This window comes from Phyllostomus discolor, chromosome 11 (assembly GCF_004126475.2).
Source record: "Phyllostomus discolor isolate MPI-MPIP mPhyDis1 chromosome 11, mPhyDis1.pri.v3, whole genome shotgun sequence".
Lineage (NCBI taxonomy): Eukaryota > Metazoa > Chordata > Mammalia > Chiroptera > Phyllostomidae > Phyllostomus > Phyllostomus discolor.
This window is the reverse complement of record NC_040913.2, coordinates 3,690,012-3,707,437: the sequence shown is the minus strand read 5'-3', so window position 1 is coordinate 3,707,437 and position 17,426 is coordinate 3,690,012. Positions and strand designations below refer to the sequence as shown.

The following is a 17,426-nucleotide window of genomic DNA, read 5'->3' as shown; positions in this document are numbered from 1 at the left end:
CAGAATCTCTCGGTGCGCTCTGATACGCGAAGGCCTCTTTCTTTTTTACCCGCAGACGGGGCCGAGCTCACACAGTCCGTGCAAAGGCGGGGGGCAGACCTGAGTGTGTCGGCTCAGGTAGCCGACACCGCTTAAGTAACCCCGCTCTGGGCCGCGGAGGCGAAGAGAAAGGAGCCGTCCCGGGTCACAACTGCACTGGGCTGGTGTCTGCAGTGGCTCCAGCCACGCGTCCAGTGTGCGAACACCCGGAGGCGGGGGGGGGGGGGGGTGGGCGGGGCGAGCGCCCGGAGAGACACTCCGCACTCCCAATCAGCTTCGTCCGCTGAGATGGGTCCCTCTCGTCCGCACTCAGCCGACACAGTGAGAGGGCACACTGTCACACCCTGGTCCGGCTGCGTGCAGCAGTGGCAGGCTGGTCCCTAGAGGCCGCTGACGGACGGCTCCTTCTCCTGGTTCTAGCACGTGGTGTGGTCTCCCAGGACCGCTCGCTCGGTGGTGGCCCGTTCCAGCGGCAGCAGGGGACCTGCTGTGTTGTCGTTCCTAGAAGCCCTAGTCCCCCACGCAAACTAAACACTAAACTAAACTAAACCCCCAGCGGAGCTTGCAGACACAGAGCAGATGGGCGGTTGCCAGAGGAAGGGGTGGGGGAAGGGAAAGGGAAAGGGAAAATGTCATTATCTGTATAAATACCACTTTTCTGTAAAAGAGAAGCTCTGCCCCTTCTAAGCTCAGTCACAGGAAGAGAGTAACAGATGCTTCTGCATGAACGGATTTTCACAGGAAGGCACCCCACTTTGTACGCGCGCCCTGAGAGTACACGCGCCCTGAGAGTGCACACGCCCCGAGAGTGCACACGGGCAGCGGTCTCAGAACCAGGTGCCGGGTGGGGGCCCTTCCCCGCTCCGGCCCCGACTCAGTCCCCCCACTGCCAGGCGCTTGTGAAGCAAGTGGCGGCTGAGTTAGAGCGTGGATTCTCTGAGAGTCCCGTCGTCCCCTAATTCCTGGGGAGGCCCCTGGACTTCGCCCAGTAAACCCAAGGGGTGGGCAGGCAGTGTGAAGTCAGTTCCGGGCTCCTCCTCCCATTCGTGTAGGTGACAGAAAGTGACCTTCCTCAAAGAGAAACACAGGCTGTGGAACCCTTTGTACGTGAAAACCAAGGCACCTGATCTAACATCAACCTTGACCAGGATAACCCGCCACGGCGTGAAGTCATTTTTGGCAGAAAATGCAGGTGAAACTGCGGACTCCGGGTCCTCAGTCTGGTAAAGCCACAGTCGCCACGGGCACAGGTGACTGCCGCTCGGGTTCTCGGCGTCGGCCGGCATCTCCAGGGCTGCCGACTGGACGCAGCAGCAGCCCCTGCGGTCCCACCCGCAGCGTGGAAGCCTCTGGCGGAGGGAAGACGCCAAGCACCTTGAACGCCCACGGCCCCGTCTTCCTTGAGGCCCCAGCTCACAGGGGTCTGGCTCAGAAGCAACGGGCCGAAAGGCTCGAACTCATCAGTTCGGTTCGGGTCGGCTTTTCTCCGCAGAAGCCAGGCACGGTCCAGACGGCGCAGTCCTCGAAGGTCCTCGAAAGGTCCTCATGCCGGGGGGCGTGCGTGCCCTCGGGCTCCTCACGGGCACTCCTGGTCCTGAAAGAACGACAGGAGGACAGCTTTAAAAACCACGCCTCACAAATTAAAGCCACGAAACCGGAACAGTCAAGATTAACACACGTAACTTTTACTAGTGACGCACAGGAATCTGATCGCGTACAAGACAGGAAGCTCACGCGAAGGGATTGGAGTGCCCAGGCGCCTGTGTGCGCCGAGACTAAGATGAAGGAAGATTCCCTGACAACTCAGAGCCACTCGAGATTCACCAGTAGCTCCCGGAAGACGACGGGGTGACCCCCAGCGAACAAAATGCATCCGCAAACAATTCTGCAGATTCCCAACCTCGTTTCAACACCAAAGGCTTGTTTCTGCGTTGCGCCCCTGTGTAGGTGAGGCTCTTAGGAGCCTTTGGCCCTCGTCCGAAAGGAGGAAGAAAACTGATGAACAGGGCCACCTCCGTCTTCGACTTCACGGTGTGCGTGGAGCTGCTGGAGGAAGGTTCCCGTAGGGCCTCCCTGGAAGATGGACACTCCTCACGGGCCAGCGTCCTCTGCAGAGCGGAGCCCTCCGGTCTGTCCTCACCACAAAGGGGCAGGGACCTCCCTGCAGGAGGGGCGGGCAAGGGGCCGGCCAACTGCACGGGACCGCCGCTGAGTACGCAAAACCGTCCCTTGCAGCGCCCACTCTTCGTGAGCCCGTGTCCCACCGAGTGGGGTTGGTGACGCGTCCGGTGAGTTTATGAAGGAAGTTTTCCCCTGGGTCCAAGGAGATGATGGAAACAGAAACTTCTGGAGCACCCGGATAACCAGAGGGGGCTGAGTCACATACGGCCATCAGCAGGTACAGCGACAGCCACACCCACACTACCGTGGGAGGCAGACGGCGCTCATTTTGCCAGTAAGGAAGTACAGATTTTAATAGATTGAAACACTGGAAGCCGGGTCGCTTCATGCCTTTCCTACCATCCCTTCCCTGGTTTTACATGGACAGTTAAAATGTTGGTTGAAAAAAACAAAACACCAAAATGAACTTTTTCTGTAAGTACAGAGGCTGGCTTCACTCTCCCGAACACGTTAGAAAATGCTGCCCCAGATACCTGAGGTCCGTTCCCTCCTGGGGAGGGCGGCGATGCACCCGTGCAGGCCCACGGAGGCTCCGGCACCTGCCCACTCTATCCTGAGCCCTGGCCGTCCTCACCTGATGCCGGGGAGTCCCCAGCCACCCACCACCCACAGAGAGCTGCTGTGCAGCAACAGAGTTCTGGGAGACACATGCAACGTGCATTAGGAATCTGAGCTGGTCACCAGGTAAAGACCCAAGTGCCGTGATGCCGTCGGCAGTGAGTGCACACACGTAGCAAAGCACACCGTGCGTCTGTAACCTGTTCGGTGTCGCATGTCAATTGCATCTCAACAAACCTGGGGGAAGGGAGGGGAACGAATGTTCATAAACCGAAGGTATATGTGAATGCCTGGGGAGGAATGCCAGGTTTTATTTTAAATAAATAAATTAAATACTTAAAAAAAAGGAAAAAGGCCCTGCAGGCTCACACATCTCCCACATGGGGTCCCAGGGCTTTCCTGACCCTTGGAGGGCCCTCCGGAGAGCCAGGCCGAGGGAACACGGCCCCGGGGAAGGGAGTCCTTCGCTTTGGTTCCTAACAGTAGGCTGCGGAAATCGGGGTTTTGTGAGAAGTAAGTATATTCTCTACCTGGGCAAGCAGCCTGTTGAGGGAAGTCTGAACTGCGTTTTGGAATCGAATGGATTGAGGAAAACAGAAAGGGCAGAGTCAAATACTCCGCCGACCCCTGACAGGCAGAGGAGGGCCGCCTCCCCGCCTTCCTTTCGGAGACCCGGCTCCAGACAGCGCGTTTCCCACACTCGGAAAAGGCAGCCGGAGAGCAAATGCCCTTCAGAGTCTGGAAAAGATTATCTCTTAGAACAGGTCCAAAATATCATTTGCTGTTTTCCACTTTAGGGCAAACACAGAAATGATTTACATTTTAACGATTTCTTTGCTGAATTCCAAATGTCTTATTTAGATTTACGGAAATTATGTACTAATCATTAGGTAACAGGTCTTGGAAAACTAATAACGTTTCATGAATAAATTACACTGCGACTGGAATGTAACACTTTGTCATTTATGTGTAATTACAACTTTCTTTCCTTGATAATTTGTGTTGAAAATACCTTTATAATAACCTAGAGAATGCTCTTTGAAAACGAATTCGCATCGTTAGACACCTCTTACGTATACTAAACGACGTTCCTAAATTTTCAAACTCGCGTAACTGTGATGACACTGCTTATCAACGCCACGTGCGCCTGGCCAACAACGTGAACAGAAAGGCGGAGAATGCGTTGGTTCTTCCCTGATTGGTATCAGGACGTTCCGTTCTCTGCATCACAAAACTGGAGACAAGCTACCGAGTTAAGGGGAGCGGTAGTTCTGTGGACGGACCACACTCCGAAAAACTGGAGTCCGCAGGAGGCGCGGTGGTTCCAGTTGCTCGGGCCGCCCCCCCCCCCCCCCACACCGCAGGGACGTGTGTGGGGAGGTAACGCGCCTGCGAAGGTCGCGCAAACGAGTTTGCCGTCAGTGCCAACTGCCTTGATAAAAAGGAACTTCAGCCTCCTGAAGTGAGAGTGGGGCTCAGGCTACATGGGGGGAGCCCTAAGACTCCTTTGGGGCGCCCGGCAGGCTCCTGGAGGGGCTGCCGGGCTGGCGGTGGGGGCAGCGGGGCCCTCCCACCCGGCCGCGCCGAGGCCCGCGCCGGGCCGCCTCCGCATCCTTCGTGATTACCGCGCAAGTCGTAAACACTGTGGGGCGGCGAGCAGTCTCGCGGCCGCAGCCGGGCGCCGTTCTGTCCCTCAGCCCGCCCGCTGCGCTGGCCTGCCCTCCCTTTACGTGTCTCTCCCTCGCTTCCTTCTTCTTGAGAAAGCCAGCACTCTTTCTCCAGAGTCAGTCCAGTTTTTAATAGAATCTCCTATAAATTCTCTGCGGAAATATAGTTTACAAAAAGGACTGAAAGTTCTGACGTCAGCCTGGTTCTGATGTCACGCGGTTCTGACGTCAGCCTGGTTCTGACGTCGTGTGGTTCTGACGTAGGCCTGGTGCTGACGTCGGCCTGTTACTGGCGGAAGCAGCGAGGGCGCACGAGGGGGCGCTGTGTCTGCCCCCAGGACCCGGCTGGGGCGGCACCGGCACTGGTGGGGCCCCCTCCGCGCGGGGACGGCTGCCTGTTCACGTCCTCGAGCCCGGCCTCCTTGCAGAGGAGCGTGCGCGGACGATGTGTGCGCTCACGGGGAGCAAACCCTGGGAAACGCCGAGTCAGACGCAGCCAGGGCCACCTCGTGGCCTGGAGGACAAAGCAGGCTTGGGGCCCAGGTGTCCCCCGTGCCGCGCTGCCTCCAGGCCGGCGGCAGGCCCGAAAGACCCGCCTGACTACGGCCCCCGCCTGCCCCCAGCCTTAGGGTAAACCCTCTGATCTAGAAGGTTCTGATGCTGCACTAAGTCCCAGATCGCAAACGACGATCAGTTTCTACCCGAGCTGATCGGGCTGTCAAAACAGACCCAGAAACGCCAGCAGAAGAGAGTAGGGGGGCGCTCTCGGGAACCTGGGTTCGAATGCAGTGCCTGCACGTGTTGGACCAAAGCCCAGCGCAGGGGAAACGAGGGGAGGAGCCGTGTGCAGACCCCGGCGACCCTGCTCTCCGCGAGGCGTGTGGTGGGGGGGGGCGGGGGCGCGGGCCCAGTCGCGCTGGCCCTGGACCACCGTCCCGGGCACCGCGGGCTCACCGCCAAGTGGGTCTTTTTCTAAGACCTACGCACAGCACCGCAAGTATATTTTCTTTTACGGCTTTCTTTATGACATTTTCTCCAGCTTGCTTTACCGTAAGAATACAACATAGAGTCCATAAAACACAAAATACGTGTTAACCGACGTTTATGTTGTCACTAAGGCTTCTCTGGCCGCTGCGGGGCGGGAGAAAGGAGGTCGGCAGTCGCGAGCACGGGAAGCGAAGTTTATTCTCGTGTCATTATTCCCTGTTTACTTCCCACACAGACGACTGTAACCCGGCTGTTGCCCGCCCCCGGAGTAGGCTGTATTAGTTGTTAAGATTCTGGAGGGTCAGAAGTTTTCCTGGGATTTTCTGACCCTACTGCATGGGGGGGGGGGGGGGGCAGGGGTTGGCTCCCATAACTCCCACGTTGTTCAAGGTCATCTGCAGTTAGATTTACAAAGAAGAATTTTTTAAAAATGCAGCAAGATCGTGGGCTCATTCCCCGGCCAGGGCACACATGAGAATCAACCATGAGTGCGTGGATAAGGGGAACAGTAAGTCGATGTTTTTCTCTCTCTCTCTCTCCCTTCCTCTCTTTCTCTAAATAGTAATAAGCTAAAAAAAATAAATAAATATAGCTTCCCTTTGTAGTCTTACATATTGCCTATTAGTTTTTTAAAATCTTGAAATAGTTTTTTAAAATCTTGAAATTTAAAATATCCCCTCCTATAACACACAAGACTTCAGGGCAGACGGCAAACCTCCCTGTCAGCGCCCACCCCCCCCCCGCCCCCAGGTCGCGGCCGGAAAGGAATCCCGTTCCCCCCCCCCCCCCGGGTCCTCCGCGCGGAAGGGGCCCGGGCTCACCTGCAGAGGCGTCGGAGCGGCGGGGTCTGGCTGGGTCCTGCCGGCCAGCAGCTCCTGGGCGGGCGCCGGGTGGGCCGGGGAGTGGGCTCCCAGGAAATCTGGAGTTCCCGTGCAGTTTTCAGAGGGAGCCCGGACCGCAGCGGCAGCGCCGCCGCCGCCCAGACCCGGACTGCTGTGCGGGGACCAGGATCCGTCCCCCAGACTGAGAGAGTGGGCATCCTCTCCGGTGAGCTCCGTGCACGAGTCCGGCAAGGAGACGTCGTCGTCGGCGGCAACGGGGCTCCGCATCAGGGGCCAGGCGTCCGAGAACTCGCCGGAGACGGACAGGGACCCGAAGAGCGCCGGCGCGGGCTCCCCCCGCGGACCTGCGTTCCTGAGCACGTGTGCAAGAGACCTTAGCGTGGTCCGTGGGGGCCAGAAACCCCGCCACGGAGCAGCATGAACTGTGCTTTCACGTTTTCTAGGGGAAATGGCCTTTTATTAACTCATGATTCTAGTTGTTACAGACCAGCTTCGATGTAGTAAGTCCTCCATTGACTTTAAAACTGAATTAATATACCTACTTTTAACCAGTGTAGTTACACTTCATACAGTGTCTGAAACGTGGTTTCTTGGGTTTTAACTGAATTTCAAAGCTGCTCTAAAATTCCATGGGTATGTGACATGTTAAAAATTACTTGCAGATGACAGAAGTGTCACAAGTCATGACTATAAGGCAGAAATAAACTGAGTGTAACAAATAAAAAATGTTGCACTGGGTATTAGCAACCCTGAGGGGCTTACCTAATTCCTGCCAAACACACGCGCCCTCCAACAGCCAGAAACCGTTCCCGACATTAAAAAGGGACGCCCCCCCATGAACCATTTTCCAGCGTTTGCACAAAAGCTGGGAAACGAGGCTTGCGCCTGCCTGCACGAGGGATTAGCATGTTAGGTCCCTTCCGAGATGCCCAGTTACCTCTCCTGAAGTGCGGCGGCCTTGGAGTGCGCCCTGCCCCCGAGCGCCGCGGGGTCGAGGCTGCAGGTGTCGTCGCAGCACAGGGACGGCACCAGGCGGACGGGCCCTGGGGGAGCAGCAGAGGTGTGAGGCCGGCGCTCTTTCTGGGGCTGTCCTCTCCCACGCCCGTGCAGCCTGGCGCCTGGGCCTGTCTCTATCCCCTCGGGGTGAGTTTGCAGGGAAGGGGATACGAGGCTGAAGTTGGTTCTCTGTTGTATCTTTAAAGGAATGGTGAACCACCCATGATGTACCTGGAGTGGTCAACTTCAAGTTCATAGACACAGGAGGTAGGGTGGCGGCTGCCAGGGGCTGGGGGGAGGGTCACGGGGCACAGGTTTCTGGTTGGGAGGGGGACAAGCTCCGGAGATGGTTGGTGGGGACGGTCGCACAGTGTGAACGTGCTTAGTCCACTGGGCTGTGCACTTAAACTTATTGAAGAAAAAATTGAGAAATAAAGAGGTTAGATAAGTTTAAAAATCAATCTTCCCCAGCCCTGTAAACCAGGAATAAACACTGTCAGTGTTGGGTGAATAGCTTATTAGACGTCCCTGTATACATACATGTAAACATAATTCTATGTGGTAAAACCATAAACACACTAAAGCACACAGCTAAATACAAAGACACACATACAGAGAAAAGGACCTGAAGTAATTACATGTGGACATGTTCACACGTGTGTATTCAAACCTAAGGTGAGGATTCCCTCTTATAAACAGGAGAATATTAGTATGAAAAACGCATGTGGTGTGTTGAGATGCAGCTGCAAATCAGTGTTAGCAGGATGGACACCCCACACACGGGCACCGAGTCCCTTGCACGGCAGGCCTCGCCTTCCCGGGCTGTCTGCCACTGCAGAGGCCGCTGCGGCCGCGGGGCGCTGGCCCTGGTTCTCGGCCACTGTGCTCCGTGACGCGTGTCACGCTCACTGTGGCATTTCTCCACGTTACTTAGAAGCAAAAGGCGCCGCCATTCCCTATAGAAATGGCTGGTGCTGGGGCTCAGTCGGAAAGTACGAGATGGCCTGGAACTCCTTTCCATACTGGGAAGTGAGAAGGCACCGAAAGAATAGCGGAAGGACTCGGAGGGGCTCACGAGCCCACTTCACTGGCCTCCCACCGGCCAGGCCCGGGAGAATCTGAGCATGGAAATGAAGGGTGAGAGCAGGTGACCTGGCCCAGGGGGCGGGGCCCAGGAGTCCACACTCATCAAAGTGAGTACATAAACACAAAAATGCGGAAGAAGGGGAGGTTCCTCCTGACCGTAGGAAGCCAACTAAATGGACGCAGAAAGAATGAAGGAACTAGGAAACCTGCCGTTGTCAACCCCCGCAGCGAGGACTGACCCGGGGAAGGCTCATCGGAGAACGCGGGACTCCTGAGCAGAGGCCTGGAGGAGGTGGGGTGTTGGCACGATCTCGGGGGATCCCCCACGAGGGGTGACTACGCATTGCAGAGAGAACAACGATAGTTTCGCAGCAGAGAAGGGGTGCAGATGCCACCCTGACAAAGCGGCTCGAGGTCGCCTGGCCAGCGCCTCGTGGGTGTTTCTGAGTGTGCCCATCACCGAAGGCCGGAAAACCCAGACGGGGGGGTCACGCTACGAAATCACTGGCCTGTGCTCGTCAAAAATGTTAGTGTCATAAAACACCAAGGGAGATGCAAGAACTGTTCCAGATTAAATGAGAGGAGAGGGAAGAGAACTAAATACAACAGTGTGATCTGGGGTTCTGTTGCTACAGAGGACGTTACTGAGATAATTGTAAAATCTCTTTGTGTGCTGTAGACTACATAGTAGCAGGTGACTTAATGTTAATTTCTTGATTTAACAATCCTGGTATGTAAGAGAATGTTCTTCTTCTTAGGAGATAAACACCAAAGTATTAAGGGGGGAAGGGACAGGGTATCTGCAAAGAACTTTTAAACGGCAAGTGAAAAAGAGAGTGTATATATGTTTCTATACAGACACACACAATGTGTCTGTATATATACAGAACACACAAAGCATGTGTTTTACATGTATGTATACACACACAGCTACCATGCTTCGACATAAACATGATAAATATGGAACGAGACAAACGCTAATACTTGAGGAGTCTGAGTAGGGCGCATGTGGGATTCTTTGTCCTAGTCCTCCAACACCTTTGTGAGTCTTAACGTGTGTCCAGATGGAAAGCTAAAGGCAGGAGGAAGGGAGGGAGCTGCACTCGGGAGGAGGCGGTTGCGTGGAACCTCCCCGCGCCCGGCGGCAGCGTGGGGCGGCGGAGCCCGCTGTTCTGTCCTGGTCTGTCACGGGGACAGGAGGCCGGGCGGCCGGTGCAGCTCACCTTCTCTCCAGACACAAGTCCGGGTGGGGCGGAGTCTGCCAGAGCTCTCTTTTACTACATTTAAAATGTGAGCTCATCTCTCAAGAAATGGTCCTCTGCCCCCCAAGTCTGCGCCAACGTCCCCGTCCAGTGTCTGTCTCGTGTCGAGGGGACAGTGCCTGGGCATGGGGCGTGGTGCGGGCGGCCGTCTCGGGGTCTGTGTGGGCGTGGGCACAGGCAGAAGGGGGCCCCCACGCAGCACAGAGGCCTCACGTGTCATTCGCAGACCTAGTCCTACCGTAGAAGATAGTCGTGGCCAGTAGAAAAATAGTTCTGTTGCAAACTCCTCGTTTCACATGTGAAATACTAGGTGGAAAACCCCAAGTCCTGTAATCTCTTGAAAACAAAGGTTGGACAGTGCCAAGGGGATACATCCATCTCGTTGGGACACGCCTCACGGAGAGAAGGAGGGACCCCAGGGTGCTGTTCGTGTTGCTCCGGGGCACTGGGAGCACTGGGCGGCGAGGAAGAGGGGTGCAGCCGGGGCTGGCCCCCTGGAGTCTGGCTTTGTGGGGAGACGGGGCCCGTGCGGTCGGCACAGGAGCGGGGCGCGTGCGGGTGTGACCTCGAGTTCATGAATGTAAGTGCCGAGGGAAGTCGGCACGGCCCTCGCCCGTGCTCCCCGTGTCAGAAACCGGCTCCCCCCTGAAGCACTGCCCTGAACGCCCGTGTCCGTCCGAGGTCCGGCAGGGGGTGCCGGTGTGCGGGATGCTGCCCCCCTCCGCCCCGAGAAGCCCCGCGGCAGCAGCGTGGCTCCGTGGGCCTCGGCGTGACCCCGCCGGGCGGGAGGGGTGCACACTCGTACTGGGCACAAGCTTGCTCACGCTTGGACTCAGCTGACAACTCAAAACAACAAGGGCACACCCGCTGAAAGCGTGGCTGCAAACTTCTAGGATTTTTAACGAGGAGACTGTTTGAGGAGACTGTTTTCTTTTTCGTATTTAAGAGACATGCCGCACGCACGCCACACCTTGGAGTGTGGTGGAGAACAATAACTATGTAGCGAGATGCGCGAGCGATAACTGTAGCAAGCGGTGCGTTAGTTAAGCGGAAACCGAGCGGGCAGCCGCCCGGCTGCGGGGCAGGCCGGAGCAGGTCTCCCTGGCTTCGCCACCATGCCACCGCCGCCCCCCCGCCCCCCCCAGGGACTTACCGCAGGCCGGGCCCAAGTCCCGGTGGCACTGGCAGCGGGCTCGGGGAGTGGACTTGTGCAGCTGAGGCCGGTCGAAGCAGGACAGCTCGGAGCCGCTGTACTGAGCATCCTGAGCTCTCAGGGACCCTGAAGGAGGGGACGGCCCCATCAGTGAGGACAGGCCCCTCCGGCCGGACTCCCCTCCCAGCGCCGCCCCAGCCCAGCGCGACCCCGGCCTTTGCGTTGTTGAAGAAGAGGACGGCTGTGGTCACACCTGAAAACACTCCTCCTCGGGTGGAGGCACAAACAGGGTGTAATGTGTCAAGAAAACATCAAAACGGAGAGGACTTATGTCGCCAGGACTTGGAAGGATTTCTATTTTTGCCTGTGGCCCAGGGACATCCCTGCCTGTTCCACGTCCTTATACAACATCGGTGCCACCCGCCAATCAACCTGCTCCCTCGGGGCCCCTCTGGGACCAGGGACTGCGTGACCGATCGTCATGGGCCCTCCGTCCCTCTAGCCCGCAGGGGCCCGTGATGACAGACGCGTGTCCCCAGCGCTGAGAAGCGCAAGGAGCCCCGCCCCGGACTTACAGCTGGGTTTCTTCTCCATCAGCTGCCTCTTACAGTAGATGGTGCAGAGGATGAGCAGGGCCAGCAGGACGGTGGCCAGGGCACTGCAGATGACGGCGGCCAGCGCCGTGTCCCGCGGGCTGGAGGCCGCGGACGGGATCCTCACGAGGTTCACCTTGCTGGTGCCTGGAAACCAAGGGAATGGGGTCAGCCCCCCGGGAGCCCCGGAGAGAGGCCCGCCCTGCCCGTGGCTGTCCACATTGGATACATCGTTCTTGGAAATGTGAAACAAAAACAAGAGGAGCAGAGCTCAGTGGGAGTTCGTAACAAATAGCCTGACTTAATCAAGATCCCGTTGCTTGATAAGCAAGATTAAGTAAATTAAGAAATCACCATTTTTTTCAAATGAACGATAAAAGGATTATATAGGATTTGCATCTTTTTCCTGAGGAATCATCCTGGTCTTACTTTTCAGGCACACCCAAATATGTGTATGCATTTTTTTTTTTTGGCCTGGCATGTCTGTTCACCAGCGTTTGAGGTGAGTACACATTGGCGTCTCTTCTGACATCTGTATCTAGAACCGAAAACGGTCTTCCTGCCAGACCAGTTCCCAGACACCCTCGGGGGGCTGTTCCCAAGTCCGGGCTCCGAACTGTTCTCCCTGACTCCCCTTTCTGAACAAAGAGCCCATCAAAAACACGCAGTCCAGCTACTCGAGCGTCCTCCCTTTGTTGAGCAACACCGGAACGTTTGTTTATAAATACAGAATTTCCAGCTTGATTCCTCGCTTTTAAGTTCCCTGCTGGAACGGCCCTGACTGCCAGTCCTGTCACGACTTCGGTGCCGGTGAACCGGGGAGGCGCCCCGGGGTGGCCCCGGGCCTGCTCGCTCTCCGGGCTGGTGCACGTGAGTCACGGAGGTGGCTTTGTTGGAAGCAGACCCCACCCCTCCAAAGTAAACATTCAGGCCTTTATTTCCCACCGGGCCAAGTTGTGTCGAAGGGCTAAGCAGCGGGTGTACGTAAGGTGAAAGGTGAAAGGACACCCCCAGAACTCCAGCAACGTGTCCCGCGCTCCCCAGTGGCACCCACAGCTGCTCCCTCGGGGGCCCTGCAGGGTGGGGCTGACTCGGTCTCCGAGAGCAGCTCAGAGCCGCAGACCCTCCGACCCCCCAGGGCCGCCTTCTCTCCGGGGGGGCGTTGCCTGTGGGGCGGGTTAAGCCCTTTGCTTCTCAAGGATGATCGGTAAGATTTTAAGACAGATACCCGTTAGAGACTGGAAAACTCTCTGGTTCTACTGCCGGCTTTTAAACGATCTCGCCTTACTGCAAGTCATGGCACGAAAAAAGACCCGTCTTGGTGGACAAGCTAGTTTGACTTAACGTATTGGCGAGGGGGGCTCCGTGGCAGGCAGACGGCATCTTCACCACTCGGGGGTGGGGAGGGAGAAGACTCCCCTCGGTCTGCAGGAGACCCCCTGGCCAAGCGGGGCGTTCGTGACTAAGGAGACGCGCTGACCCGCGGGAATCACGTCCGCTGCCGTGACCCTCCACCCTGCGCCTCCCCCCTCTCCGTGACTTCGCCTGTTGGTTTTCACCGGGGGGGAATCACACTCTCCCGGAGCGGGGCGCGTGGTAGCAGGCAGGGGCGTGTGTGAGGGTCTGCGTCTGGCCAGAAGCCGGCAGAGTGAAGTGAAGGGGAAACTTGGCAGCTTCTAGCTCCCATCGGCACGGCCGGCCGCACTTTCTGACTCAAATCACTAACCAGTGTGGCCACAAACACGCTGACTTCAAAAAGGCAGGCCGAAGTCACCCACCCCGTCTCCCCGGGGTGTGCACGGGCAGGGTGGCGACCCCCGTCCAGCCGAGATGGGTGTTTCCCGCTGCAGACCCGTCTGAGCCGCGTCTCGGGGCAGCTGAGCCCCCTGCCCCCCCGGGGCGGCACCGCCCAGCACTGGCTGCCGCCCCGCTTGCTCGCTGCTCCGGGGCTCGCCGGGCCAGTGGGCTAGACCCCCGTAAACACCGACTGGGAAGGCTGGTCCTTAGCAACGCCAGCACAGAGCTCTGTGGCCCCGCCAACACTACTCTGGTTGGGTTCTCGGTCGGGAAACCGCAGCGTCGAGCTTTGCTCTGACTGCGACAGAGAGGACTTTGTATCTCAGCCGTCGGACGATAAGGGCTGCGGCACATCCTTCCGCCTCCAGCTGGGCAGGCACAGGGCTTTGGAGACCTTCTTCCTGAGCGCTGGGGTCCCTCTCCTCCTCTCCCTCCCTCCGGGGACCCGCCACCTGGCCCGGGCTCATCACCCCCTGCCCAGCCGCAGGGCCCCCTGCCTGGCCCGCGTCCAGACCTCGTGGCAGTGGCTGAGGAGCAGCCTGTGAAATAGAGACCAAGTGCAGACTCGGTGGGGGGCCACACTCATCCGCCGTTCGCAGGGAGACCCCAGGGCCAAGGGCGGGCGAATCTGCCCCCCGGGGGGGCTGGGGCGGGGGGGGGGGGGGTGGCGGCTGTGAAGGGCACCTCCCCATCACCGCCCGAGAGCGCCCTAGCCCAGCGCTCGCCCTGTGAACGGCAAAGATTTTTTAAATATTCTTTGCGCTTGGCTTTGGGTTTTATTTATCAGCACCTAATGTGAGCGCCTCTATCCAGAAAATGAAAATGCAGTGTATGTATAAGGCACTGAACAGAACGGTCGTATTTCTTCTCAACAGGGCAAAAGAAAGTGGCAGGCGGGGGAGGGAGAGAGTCCCCCAGTCTCTTGGGTCTGTGGGTCCTGGCTGGACGGCCTGAGACGCCCAGCGAGACCAGGGGTGGGGCGGGGGCGGGGAGACGCCCGGGGATGGGGGTGGCAGCGAGACCGGGCCACAGACGGTCCTCGGCCCAGGGATGCAGCCGCGCGGGTGCCCAGGGTTGGGGTGTGTGAGGCGGCCTGCAGGCCCTGGCTGGCGGGCTGGTTTGGTTGGAGCCTCTTCCTCGCACAACCTAACGGTTGGGGGTTCGATCCCCGGTTGGGGCGCCTGTGGGAGGCAACCAACCACAGCTCCTCTCTCACATCCATATTTCTGTCTCTCTCCTCGCCCCCCTGCCCCCCCGCATCCTCCCCCCCCCCCCAAAAAAAAACCCTCAACACACAGGCCTGGGAGGCAGGGAGAGTGGTTTGAAGGGCTGGCGGAATTCCCGAAGTTCAACCACAACACGGAGGCAGCTGAAAGTCACGGTAGCGGAGACTCGGTAAATTACGTGCCTGAGTTCGGTCTCCGCGGCTCTTAACCCTGCTCCCAGGTCGCCTGGCCTGGTCCTCTATTAGCCACCGGGATCACGTAGGTCAAACACGATGGGCGTGTCTTTAAGCGGAGAAAGAGAGGGGGAGGGAGGGAGGGGACCGAGAAGGCAGCTGTCCTGGGACAGTGGCTGGGGAGGCGGGGAGGGGACCAGCGGGGCCCCCAGGCGCTCGGGGCCGACCGGAGACTCGCCCCCAGCTGCTGCCCAGAGAAGGGTTGTCGGGCGAGAGTGCAAGCTCATTACTCTGCATTTCTCTTTGGCACTGGGCGGGCTCTAAGCATAACCGCGTGGGGTATTAATTAAGATAAACACCCCAATTAACGCTGAAAGGGTTGGAAGCCACAAAATGGCAGCAGACTGTCCACGGCGTTTCCCTGCAAACGCGATAAGGCAAGAGGATTTTTCTTCCTGCTTTCAAGGATGTTTTCCTTCTTTCCATGATCCCGCGGTCCTAGAAGGCCTTGCCGTGTTTATCTGACGGAACAATGAGGCTTTCAGGCTTCTGCACGGAGAGGCAGAAGAGACGCCGTAAAAGAAACACATTATTGTGGCCTCGAACATCTGGGCCGGAGGACACACGAGCTCAAGAATAGTTTTGCTTCAGTGGGGACCAGCAGACAAGGCTGCCACCTGGGAACTGAAACAAAGACGGGGAACTTGGGCGGCTGCCCTCGGGTTCCTGCAGGGAGTCCGCTTAACCCCAAGAGTGCCGGCCGAGCCGAGGGTCCTGGGGCCCTGCTCCCGGGGGAGCGGGCCCGGCCCGCCTGCCCGTGACTGTGGGGGAGGCGTGGCAGGTCGGGTGCCCTTTCCCCGGGGGGTGCTGTGTCCCGCCGTCCTCGGGCTCCCGGCCGTTAGCAAAGGCGGTAATTCTTATTTACCCCACTGCAGCATGAAAAGAAGTAATCTTCTGTGAAATTATTCTAAGATGATGAAACTCAAGCGATTTCCACCCACTCGCTACCTCCTAAGGGGGAAAAGATGGTTTAATAGGGCTGGGCCCACACTGACAGGCAAACCTGGGCGCGGGCTGTGGCTCTGGCTGCCTCCTGTCCCAGCAGAGCGGGCACTGCCGGCGGTACTTACAGCGTCACAGGCGACAGAGCTCATGGCAAAGGGCGGACCCCGGGGTGAGGTCGGCAAGAACACGCTTTTCTGGAGGTTTGGAAGATAGAGCGGGTTCCAAATTCAGCCAAAGCTGGATCCCTCTTTTCTTTGTATCCTCACCCGGAAATATGCCCACTGATTTTGGGGGGTGGGGGAAGAAACTGATGCAAGAGAGAAACACAGCAGCGGTCACCTCCTGCACGCGCGCCGACCGGGGATGCGCCCCGCAACCCTTCGGGGCACGGAGACACCCCGACCAGCCGGGCCGCCAGCCAGGGCCAGGCACCTTTCCTACATTATTAAGATCTTTATCTGGTGCGTGGAACAGCTGGGGCAGAAGTTAAATAACGCGTCTGAAAGCTGGGTGTTAGGGCCCGGACTCTAACCCAGAGCCTCTTCGAGGAGGTTAAACGAGCGAATCCGCCAGAAACACCGCATTGACCGTGACCTTCTCGAGGGAAACGAGACCATCGTGGAAAGGGTCCTTTCTTTCCAGGGTGGTTCATGTCAGAAGTTAGAAATGCCCCTCCCCCGCCCCCCACGTGATGTCATTTCTCAGATCCCGGTCTGTGTCCCCGAGGCCCGGACAGGATGGAAACCATTGACGACGAAGCGAGACCTACGCTACAGTGTGACACCTCACGTGAACCTCTTCCGAGTTCGTGTGCTGCCCGAGTTCAGGGGGGAAATCAGCCAGGTGCCTCTGTAGCTTTCTTGGCATCACTCAGAACGAGCAAAGCACAACAGATACTATGTTATTAGGACTAATAATTAAGGGAATTAAATGCATTTCGATGAAATTAAACTAACGAAACTAATAATTAACGCCGGGGAGAAGGGTGGAAAGCCGTTCCCCAGAGTGCGCCCATTTATTGTACCGGCAACATCGCTGCGTCCTGCTCGCCGCCGGGCTGCGTCCCTGGCTCCCCTAAGCCTGGTCTGGACGGCAGCCGGGGGATCTTTGGAAAACCGCAGCCCCACCGTGTGGTTCCTGTGGTTCTCGTTTTCCGTGGCCCTCAGAGTGAGGACCGGTCCTTTCCGAGGCTTTCAGCCCCCCTGGGCCTCCACCCCGCCCCCCAGGGCCGCCGTCCCCTGGCACTGCCTCCGGCCTCCGCGGGAGGTGTGTGGCTCCCTCCTCCCCTCCCCCCCTCCTTCGGGACCCTGCCCTGGGCTCGCCTGTTCAGGCCTCACCCCTGGTCCCACCCACACACGCACGTGGGAGCACTAGCGCGTCAGCTCCTCGCGGACCGGGAGTGTAGTCTGGGTCTGTCCCCGCGGGGTCCTGGGGCACGCACCGGCGCTCACAGCAGGCCTCCCAGATACGGGTCAGGGGGCCAGAGGCCCCACCCCCTGCAGGTAACGTGGATGCAGGTGACAAAGGCCTCCCTGGCGCGGCTCGCTGAGACCTGGGCCGGCCGCAGCACACGCCGGACAAGCCCCCTGCAGTGGCCAGCCCGGTCCCGGGACTCCCAAAAGATGGCAACGTTTCTCATGAAGAAAAGCAGGCCTCCCAGGACCACGAAGACATTTTCTGGAAACCATTGATTTTCAATGACTTTTCTTAAAAAGTTTGATACTGAAGACTTTGCGGAAAGTCATTTAAAGACACATTCGACCTTTAATACCATAACCCTTTGGTCTCTTGATAGAAGATAAACCATGGGCAGAAAAGACTAAGATACACATACATAAATTTTAAAAAACGTAAGACAACA

General features: G+C 57.9%; 1 protein-coding gene across 2 annotated transcripts in view; it reads right to left on the bottom strand.

The window, feature by feature from the left end:
- Positions 1 to 1,583: 1,583 nt before the first annotated feature.
- Positions 1,584 to 17,426, bottom strand: part of TNFRSF19 (TNF receptor superfamily member 19) — a 63,394-nt gene continuing 47,551 nt past the window's right edge. For both annotated transcript variants that reach the window (XM_036011203.1, XM_036011202.1), the window contains exons 6-10: positions 11,347 to 11,511; positions 10,772 to 10,897; positions 7,212 to 7,317; positions 6,254 to 6,626; positions 1,584 to 1,633 (exon numbers count right to left, since the gene is read on the bottom strand). In XM_036011203.1, coding sequence (XP_035867096.1) covers positions 1,616 to 1,633; positions 6,254 to 6,626; positions 7,212 to 7,317; positions 10,772 to 10,897; positions 11,347 to 11,511 — 788 coding nt within the window. In that variant the 3' untranslated portion in view covers positions 1,584 to 1,615. The remainder of the gene's footprint in view (positions 1,634 to 6,253; positions 6,627 to 7,211; positions 7,318 to 10,771; positions 10,898 to 11,346; positions 11,512 to 17,426) is intronic.